This window comes from Triticum dicoccoides, chromosome 3B, assembly GCF_002162155.2.
Source record: "Triticum dicoccoides isolate Atlit2015 ecotype Zavitan chromosome 3B, WEW_v2.0, whole genome shotgun sequence".
NCBI classification, from domain to species: domain Eukaryota; kingdom Viridiplantae; phylum Streptophyta; class Magnoliopsida; order Poales; family Poaceae; genus Triticum; species Triticum dicoccoides.
Genome location: NC_041385.1, coordinates 14,806,365 through 14,816,386, shown reverse-complemented (window position 1 = coordinate 14,816,386; position 10,022 = coordinate 14,806,365). Strand labels below are relative to the sequence as shown.

Below are 10,022 nucleotides of genomic sequence, written 5' to 3'. Positions count from 1 at the left end.
AACATGTACCCCGGAAGGTGACGGATGCTATGAACCGGGACCTGTGTGCCCCTTATACCTGGGAGGAGGTAACGACAACCATCTTCCAAATGTTTCCTACTAAAGCCCCGGGGCCAGACGGTTTCCCGACCCAATTTTATCAGAAGCACTAGGACGTGTGTGGAGACGAAGTGATAGATATAGTTCTCAGAATAGTGAGGGGGGGAAGAGAACCCGGTGAGCATTAACGATAAAATTCTTGTGCTGATTCCGAAAGTGATCAATCCCACACTCCTATCCCAGTTCAGACCTGTCAGTCTATGCAATGTGATCTACAAGATAGCTTCGAAGGTAGTGGCCAACAGGTTAAAAATTGTTTTACTAGAGATAATCTCATATGAGCAGTCAGCCTTCGTTCTGGGGAGAATGATCATGGACAACATTATTTGCGCCTATGAATGTTTACATTTTATGAAGAGAAATAGATCGAAGAACAACAGCTTTTGTGCTCTGAAGCTAGACATGATGAAAGCCTAGATAGGTTGGAGTGGACATACCTCCGGGACATTATGTCTAAGTTGGGTTTTGCTCAGTCTTGGATTGACACGGTTATGGCTATGGTCTCATCGGTCTCTTTTTCGGTTCTGTTCAATGGGAAAAAGTTAGAGAGCTTCACTCCTACAAGAGGGATTCGGCAGGGAGATCCTATCTCCCCTTACCTATTCTTGATAGCAGCAGAGGGCCTTTCGTGCCTCCTGAAATCTAGTTCTCAGTCATCTATGCAAGGTATTAAGGTGGCTGCAATGGCACCAACCGTTAACCATCTTTTGTTGGTTGATGATAGCATGTTGCTTTTTAAGGCTAGTATGGAGGGCGTAGAGCATGTGTCAAACCTACTGACCCATTATTGCAGAGCCTCGGGGCAAAGAATTAATAATGGGAAATCTTCAATCTTCTTCAGCAAGGGATGCTCACAAAATGTAAGAGATGCAATTAAGAACAAGTTACATGTGCAAAACGAGTCTCTTAGTGAACGATACTTGGGCATGCCAACTGATGTGGGTCAATCAAAAAAGGGAACTTTCAAATATTTACGAAACAGAGTTTGGGAAAAAGTGAAGGGGTGGATGGAGAAGTTATTGTCGGCTGCAGAAAAGGAGGTACTCATCAAGTCAGTGGCTCAAGCAATACCAGTCTACTCCATGGCACGCTTTAGATTACCTAGAGGCCTATGTGATAGTGTAACTTCACTTATACGACAGTTCTGGTGGGGGAGCAAAAGAGGTAAACGCAAGCCAGCATGGGTGGCGTGGGACATTCTGACCATGCTGAAGTACATCGGGGGCTAGGATTTCGTGACTTGGAGCTATTCAACCTTGCACTCCTGTCAAGGTAAGCATGGAGTATTTTGAATGATCCGGATACACTGAGCGCTAGGATTTTGAAAGCCAAATACTTCCCACATGTATCGCTATTGGATGCTGAGTTGGGGTCTCACCCGTCCCAGATATGGCGCGAAATCCTAGATGGCAGAGATGTTATGGCCCAAGGTTTGATAAGAAGGATTGGAGATGGTGAGTCTACCAATATTTGGTCACAAAATTGGATACCACGGGAGAGCTACAGGAGACCAATTACATCACTAGTTGCAGATCCCCCTCAGATGGTTTCGGAGCTGATTGAAGCAGCCACAGCGTAATGGAGGATGCAGCTAGTGCGATATGTATTTACACACTTTGATGCCGAGGCGATACTAAAAATACCCTTATGCACGAGGAGAGTTGAGGACTTATGGGCATGGAGCGAAGAACCCCGTGGGTATTTTACGATGTGCTCTTCTTATCGGATGCTGGTTCGTACCAAGCTGAACGGAGAAAGATGGTTACAGGAACATCAGGGTCCATCGAACACTCAGGGGGAGAGTAAGGAGTGGCTTTCATTATGGAAACTTGAGGTCCCTTCAAAGCTTAGGGTTTTCATATGGAGATTAGCAAAGTACTCTGTACCGTCGGGCGAAGTACTGCATTAACGGAATATGGCAACTACGGGTGCATGTACGTTGTGCGGGGTTCACGACACTTGGAGACATGCTTTGCAGGATTGCCCGGTATCTCGAAGTACTTGGGCGCTATGAACTGAAGGCATTCTTGATCAACTGAGTGCCCACAAGGAGGAAGATGCTAGGGAGTGGATCTTTGCTGTGAAAGCAGCACTGTCGTCGGAAGAATTCATAAAATTTGTAGTGACATTATGGGCCATTTGGGGAGCTCGAAGGAAGGCAATTTATGAGGGCATCTTCAAGATGCCTCATGCCATACATGGCTTTGTGTTATCGTATTTGTCGGACATACAAGTGCTTACTCCGAGAAGGCCTCCCATGACGACCACAACGACACATCCGACGGGATGGTTGGCCCCTCCAGAGCATTATGTGAAGCTCAATGTTGATGCAGCAGTAGAAGGGAGAGGTGAGTATGGTGCTGTGGGAGCCATTTGTAGAAATCATGCTGGCACTTTTCTTGGAGCGTCGTGTACGTGTACACCAACATATGTGATCCAGCAACTCTTGAACCTTTGGCTATTAGAGAAGGGCTAGCCCTAGCCGGGGATTTGAACGAGAACCGGGTGCATATTGCATGGGATTGCAAAGGGGTAGTGGAAGAGGTCCACAGAGAAAGTGGTGCTACCTATGGAGCAATCATCCAGGAGATTAAGTTACAATTTTCTTCTTTTATTTCATGTAATTTAGTCCATGAATTTAGGAGTTCAAATGTTGAGTCTCACAATTTAGCGAAGCATGCATTGAAATTAGGAGCTGGCCGCCATGTTTGGTTAGGACAGCCCGATGGACTGCCTTTCGTCCCTGTAATGGCAGTGACGGTTTGAATAAAAGCTTCGTGAATTGTCTCAAAAAAATGTCTACGGCACCAAGGTTGCCTTCCTGAGAAGCGGGGACATGGGATGGATGGGAGCCGACGTGTATGGAGCAAAGCCGGTTGATCTGGCATATGATGTCGGATGCACCAAACGCATGCAGCAACTTTTGCCCGCAGTTGCAGCTCCCTCACTGGCCATGGCAACTCTGGTGGGACGGCTGCAGCTTCGGCAACGCCGGTCGCCGGTCGCAACGAGCTCACAAAAAAGGCCTCTCCTTCGGGTTTGCTGGTGACAACAAAAATGTCCGCTGGTAGTAGCAAAAAAATTGTGCCGGTTCCAGCAAAAATAGCTCGTCGGTTCTGCCACCCCGTCGCCATTGTAGCAAAATTGATCGCCGATTGTAGCTTTTGTGACTGCCGGTTGTAGCAAAAATGAAAAGAGGTTCCGGCAAAAATTAAATGTAGCAAAAATCATGGCGGCGACGGCACCACCATCATCTTGAATTGCAGCAAAATTGGTAAACGGTTCTAGCAAAAAACTGAAGAGGCTCCAGCAAAACATTCATGGCAGGCACCGCCCGTCACCGCCCAAAAATTTCATTCCAGCAAATACCATAGATCGTCGTCGCCGAGTCGTAGAAAAATTTCTAGCCGGTCGTAGCAAAAAAAAGCCGGTTCCAGCTTTCGGCAATTACGGTTGCAACACATGTCGTGCATGGTTACTGTTGGATGCTTCCGAGCGCAAGTCACAACAAATCCCCTTGATGTCGGTTTCAGCATCATGACATGTTGGTTCCAGCATCTCCTTCTGTTTTTTTCTTGCAATAAACAATAATGAATGTTTCAACTGCGTGCAAAATTTTGTGATGAAATGGCATTCGTGGAGGTCTTGGCAAATCAATGCTTCCAGCAATAATCTTTTCGGAGCGTCAATGTTTATAAAAAGAATTATAATTTTTTGAATATTTTTACTATTGTTTATCTTACTTTTAATCACAGAGCATATGAGCTCGGGTTCTTAAACTCAAGGTCTCCATATATAAGTCCACGGAAACGTCAAAAAATCTCCATGTTTTTCCCTTCATAAAATGTTACAAGAGCAGTAAGTCCGACTCATAGCTAGGCTTGGTATCCAAGGCAATATATGGGCAATGCTACGCGTCCGCCGGATGATAAACTGATAAGATCAGCCGCCTCGGCAACCGTCGGATGCCGCCCGAAACACCGTTCGATCTACCATCCCAGCCAACTGGGCGCCTTCGCAATAGCTAGCTTGTTGCGCTCATGGCTTTGCAACAAGGACCTTGTTGCAAAGGTCCACTAAGACAGCATCACTGCCCCGCCATGGCATGAGTGCCTCGGCCATGGAGCGTCGCCGGCCGCCGGAATCGACACGCCTCCTTCGAACCAGCACCCCGAGCAGCTGCCTCTACTCCAGCACGATAACGATGAAGTCTCATGCCGGGCACTCTTCTGGCGATTTCTGCAACCGAAGCTATGTTTCTGAAACATGCATTTTGTTGCAATGCTTGCCCTCGTACGCTCTAACGCGGGGGCGCTCATTCTGCGCTTTTCTGCAATCGGGGCTATGTTTCTAAAACAATACCCTTGTTGCAGAAGTGAAAATATTGATCGTCGAACCATTTTTCTTCTTTCTGAAACAAGGCCTCTAGTGCGGAAAGTTTCTGAAATTAGACCCTGTTGCCGAAAGAAAAACTTCACCATCAAACACTTTTTCTTTCTGAAACAAGATCTTTGTTGCAGAAAGCTTCTGAAACAAGATCAAAATCAATCTGACGGCTACACAGGCGGCGGATGTTGTGCGGGCATCAGTCGGCTGAAGGTTAGCGTTTTCCTGTATAATCTACCCAAAAAAACATATATAATCAGCATATATGATTTTTTGCGGGGCCAACATATATGATATATACGGGAAATAAAGAAAGGGAAACTCTTACAATCACCTGGCGGATCGCAGCGTCCGCGTCCGCCACCTCCCCTGCCTCACACGTGTCTCAGTGAGAGCCCACTATCCTTTGTCGAACACGCTTCTGCAACAGGAGCTATGTTTCTGAAACATATGTAGTATTGCAATGGTCTACAGCAGGTCTACGTTTTGCAACAAAATATCCCTTACGAAATTTTTAAGACCTTGGTTGCAAAAAAAAATTACAACAAAAACTCAGTTGCAAAATACTGCAACAAAACAACTGTTGCAGAAAAATTCTGCAATAAGACCAATGTTGCATAAATAATCCTGCAACAAGACCTGTGTTGCAGAAGTAATCCTGCAACAAAATTTGTGTTGCAATGATGAAGGCACGTCTAAGCGCTTGATGCGGCACAGATTTGATGGCTCGCGACCTGGCTGATCTTTTAAAAAGATTGGCCGGTGGATACGTAGCACGCCCCATAAAGAAACCATGTATAGTCAAACTTTGAAGTGGTCGTGTACTGCGTGTTGATATATAATGCCTTGCAGCTCGATCAGATGGCGTGGAGATAACATTCTTTGACTATTTTTCTCAAGAAAACAGAGCCATGTCCCATGGACGAAGAAGATTCATCCCTAAGCAAACTCTGACTGATATATACTCCACCGCGCCGTGTACCTCAAGGGCACCCTAAGCGCCGAAGGGCGAACAGTACTAGCAGCTGAGTGTGCGCGACGCAGAGTCATCGGAGGTCGATGGCCGGAGGCGGAGGAGACGAGGAGGTGACGCTGCTGGGCCACTGGGGGAGCGCGTACGTGACACGAGTCCGGCTAGCGCTGCACCTCAAGGGCGTGCGGTACGAGTACGTGGAGGAGGACCTGCGCAACAAGAGCGACCTCCTCCTCCGCTGCAACCCCGTCCACCGCGCCGTGCCGGTGCTCATCCACAACGGCCGCCCCGTCTGCGAGTCCCAGATCATCCTCCAGTACATCGACCAGGCCTTCGGACCTCCCACTCTCCTCCCCGCCGACCCGCACGAGCGCGCGGTCGCCCGGTTCTGGGCAGCCTACGCCGACGACGTGCTGGGGGCGCCGTGGGAGAAGGCGTACAGGGCCCGCACCGAGGAGGAGCGGGCCGGGTGGATGAGGCGGGTGGTGGCGGCCACGGACGCGCTGGAGCGGGGGCTGAGCGAGTGCACCGACGGGGGCAAGAAGGGCTGCTTCTTCGGCGGCGAGCGGGTCGGGTTCGTCGACGTCGTGCTGGGCGGCGTTGTCCCGCTGGTGCACGCCACCGTGGAGATCTCCGGGGACATGCTCTTCGGCGACGCCGGGAGGACGCCGCTGCTTGCCACCTGGCTGCAGCGCTTCGGCGAGCTCGACGCCGCCAAGGCGCTCCTGCCGGACGTCGACCGGGTCGTGGACTACGTCAGGATGATACACGCCAAGAACGCCGCTGTCAAGGCTTCTGCGAATTAAACCGGCATGCATGGTTACATGGACACATAATTGATGTACACTCCCTCCTTCCTCCGTCCCAAAATAAGTTACTCAATTTATAAAGTTAGTATTATAAAGTTGAGTCACTTATTTTAGAATGGAGGAAGTATTATCTTATTTTCCACGTTTGCTTTATGGCAACCACTCAATTCTCCTAGGCGTAGACGTTGGCAACAGCGTGGGCTGCGTCGACGTCGACGCAGTAGGCTATGAAAAAAGTTTGAGCTCAACGAAACTATTTCAGCTCGCTTTAGGCTCAGCTCAATCCCTAAAGGAGTCGAGCTCGACATACGTGAATAGTTTGATCAAGCTCGTTTGGAGGTGATTTTGTTGAGCCGAGCTCAAGCTTTGTCGAAGTCAATCTAGTATTTTTCATTTAAGTGAGCATTACTTTCTTATAGTGCAGACTCACTTGATCGAGCTGAGCTTGAGTCCGCCCAAGCTTTGTAAGGATTATTAGGTTTTTATATGTCTGAACAATGATATATTAGTTATCAAGCTTTGTCGAGCTGAGCTCGAGCCTATCAGCAAGCTTGAAGTCTAACTCAGTCTCGCTTGAGCTACTCATTTTGCAGCTGTACCAGGCAGGAGGTTGACGGGGTAAATCGGACACTTTAAAATTATCAGGGTGCAAGGTTCAACGGCGCGGGCAGGGGTAGAATGTGTAGAGGTATGATAGAGGTGTGGCGGAAGCTAAGATAGGGGTCGTCATATGACATTGTAGACTATTATCTTTCTTTTTTTATTAAATGAACGTGCAGTCCTACTGCACGTTCAAAAGAAAAACAAGTATGGCTGTCCGCAACAGATGAAGATGGGTTACAAGCCTGTTAACATGTTGATGACAGTGAACAACAACAACAACAACAATATTCTTAGTATACGGAATAGACGCACGTACTCCACACACACCGCTGAGACCAACTAGATTGATATCCCACAAGCCCGAGTAGTTAAAACTTGATTTGTCTCTGCGCTCCATTTCGCATTTCATGTCTTGTTGCTTATCGCTGACCACGCACGAAATTGAAGGCTTGATTCAGGGATCCGACATCACTGTTCACCCATTTCAGGCAGCATGACGGGATAGAAGGTTAGACTTTTTTGAAACTCTCAAAGCACTGATTGAGCATTCTCAAAGCAAATAGAGAAATCAGAGCATGCATGTGCAAACCTTGCAGGTGCTTAATTACTGCGGAGGAGGGCCACGCCGGACCGGTTGAAGCCATGGGGGTGGACCATCATATGCATAAGGGTTCTTGCCGAAACTGTTCACCATGTCGGTGCACCATGATTAGATAGGTAGTAACACAATTACTCCCTCCGTAAACTAATATAAAAACATTTAGAATACTAAAGTAGTGATCTAAATGCTCTTATATTAGCTTACAGAGGGAGTAGTAGAGAAAGCTAAGTGTGGAATACCACCAACAGCCGAAACAAGAAATATGCAACTGTAATTTAGTTTACACCCACACTATAATCGGCCACTCGTTGATGAGGAGGAGGAACAAAATGAAGAAGGAAGCGGCGGATTCCCCAAAGTAATTAAGAAGCAGCAGGTTGTGAGCTAGCAAACCTTGCGTTTGAATTCGGCGGCGTGGAGCTGGAGCTGGAGCTGGAGCCTGACCTCAACGGCGTGGTGGACTCCGCCGGCGGCCGTACTGGTATGTACGCTTCTGCGTCCGCCGCATGCAGTCCCTTGAATGGCCCGGCCATCTCTCCCTGACCTCGTCCGCCTCGAAACGGTCCCAAGGCCCGATCAAACAACCCCACTTCTGGCCTGCTAATATATCCGTTCGTTATGAAGGGTGACTCTTGTGGACCATTGAACCTGGCCAAGGGTTCAGCTAAGTACCCTCTGCCGCCTGCGCCTGCGTCTCCTCCCCTACCTCCACCACCGTTCCCTCTGCCGCCTGCGCCTGCGGCTCCTCCCCTACCTCCACCACCGTTCCCTCTGCCGCCTGCGCCTGCGGCTCCTCCCCTACCTCCACCACCGTTCTCTCTGCCGCCTGCACCTGCGGCTCCTCCCCTACCTCCACTACCGTTCCCTCTCCCGCCTGCGCCTGCGGCTCCTCCCGTACCTCCACCACCGTTCCCTCCCCTGCCTCCACCACCGTCCCCACCTGGCACTGGCAATGGCATCCTAGTAGCAGGCGAGAGCTAGGCTAGCTAACTGTGGCTGCCAATGATGGTGGTGTTTGCGCAAAGTGGTTGTGATGGCACTTGGCAGGATTGCTGAAGGAAGAGTGAGAGGAAACGCGGCCGGTGGCCGAGTTTCTATAGGCCCGCCCGTCGCTTGACCGGACGGAGCAGGCCGGTCAATTCGTCATATTGTATGTCGTCCATGAAGACATGTCCCATTTTGCTTGCCTTCCCGGTTGCGTGCCATTGATCGATTGATTAGGATACTTCCCACAGGCGGATCAAAAAGATGTAATCAATTACACAACACTTGGCTGATTGGCCGGAGGCCGGAGCGGAGAACGTCGTGCGAACTTGCGGTCGCGGCGCCTTGACCCGAGCGAGCGTCACCGCCGATGTCTCCTCCTTTTGCTTGCATGCCGCGGGAGCCACCCACCCACAACGCGGTACTAGTATAGTAGCTAGGCACGTAGCTCAGCGAGTCAACAACTCCCTCTGTACTCTAGTCGTTGGCCGATTGAGAGACCCAGGCCACAAGGCACCTTCCTTCCTCATCGATCCTTTTCTGGAGTATTTTATGAGAGCGAAAATGCTAGATTCAGGGACAATTACGGGCCTTTTTACGGGGATTCCTTCTAACTAATTTCTCTGCCCCCCCTGATTTTCGGGTGGTGTGGGACCTTCCTCCCCTTAATCCTTGATTCTATTGGTCCGTGAACCTCCGTGATAAATTTCCGTTGATGTAGCATTACTCTTATGAGAGTGTTCTTCTGCCACCGTTTGTTCGGGCAGTTTTTTTTTCCGGGCCATTTACATTTGTACCCCTAATTTGATCCCACTGCTTAGATTTGCCTCTAATTTCAAAGGATGCTTAAATTTGTCCCTCTGTCGTTAGGTGTCCTTATAGAATCTAGTCAATGTGTATGTGCAATGCACGTTAATTTGGAAGTATATTAAGTACATACGGATATTAAGTAGGATATTATTTGTGTGTTATTATGTGTTCTCATTAGTATTATATTTGGCATGAAATTAACTGCACGCTAAACATGTTGAGCGCTCAACATTTAAGCAGTCTAGGTCGTTGGATTGATATGATTTAATGAACGAGATTAATTGGATCTGCCTCTTTGGGTCTTTTTATATTGTTATAGATTATAGATTATAGATATAGATATAGAAGATGCCCTTCTGCGCCATTACCGTCCGGTTAAAGGACTTTGACCGTCTCAAAAAATAGCAAAAATAGCAAAAAAAATCTGAATTTTTGTGTGATTAAAGATACTTAGGTGCGTGCAATTTTTCGTGATGTTCGGACACTCTACGAGCTCATGGCAAAGAAAAAACAATAAATTTGTACGCCTATGAATAGTAAATTCAAAATAAATAGCAAGAAAAATAAAAAAAAATATGAATTTTGTTGGCATCTAAGATGATTGGTTGCACAACATGTGTGCAAAATTTTGTTATGAAATGACATGCCAGGAGCTGTAGCAAAAAAACAATATAGTGTATTTTTCAAAGTTTTTTTCTGAGCCATATTTTGTTTTTCGGAAACACTAACGCCCACACGTGTGGGCGTTAGCCAACTC

General features: G+C 48.0%; 1 protein-coding gene and 1 long non-coding RNA gene across 2 annotated transcripts; one reads left to right on the top strand and one right to left on the bottom strand.

Moving 5' to 3' along the window:
- The first annotated feature begins 5,421 nt into the window (after positions 1–5,421).
- On the top strand, positions 5,422–6,852 carry LOC119274415 (probable glutathione S-transferase GSTU6). Its single transcript, XM_037555111.1, has one exon. It carries the CDS (start codon positions 5,545–5,547, stop codon positions 6,262–6,264), a length of 720 nt encoding a protein of 239 aa, XP_037411008.1. The 5' UTR covers positions 5,422–5,544; the 3' UTR covers positions 6,265–6,852.
- Positions 6,853–6,998: 146 nt separating this feature from the next.
- LOC119274416 lies at positions 6,999–8,527 on the bottom strand. The gene is made up of 3 exons (XR_005135146.1): positions 7,865–8,527; positions 7,460–7,553; positions 6,999–7,341 (listed from the first exon to the last, which is right to left on the bottom strand). It is a non-coding gene; the product is annotated as an uncharacterized LOC119274416 (long non-coding RNA).
- Between the last annotated feature and the right edge of the window lie 1,495 nt (positions 8,528–10,022).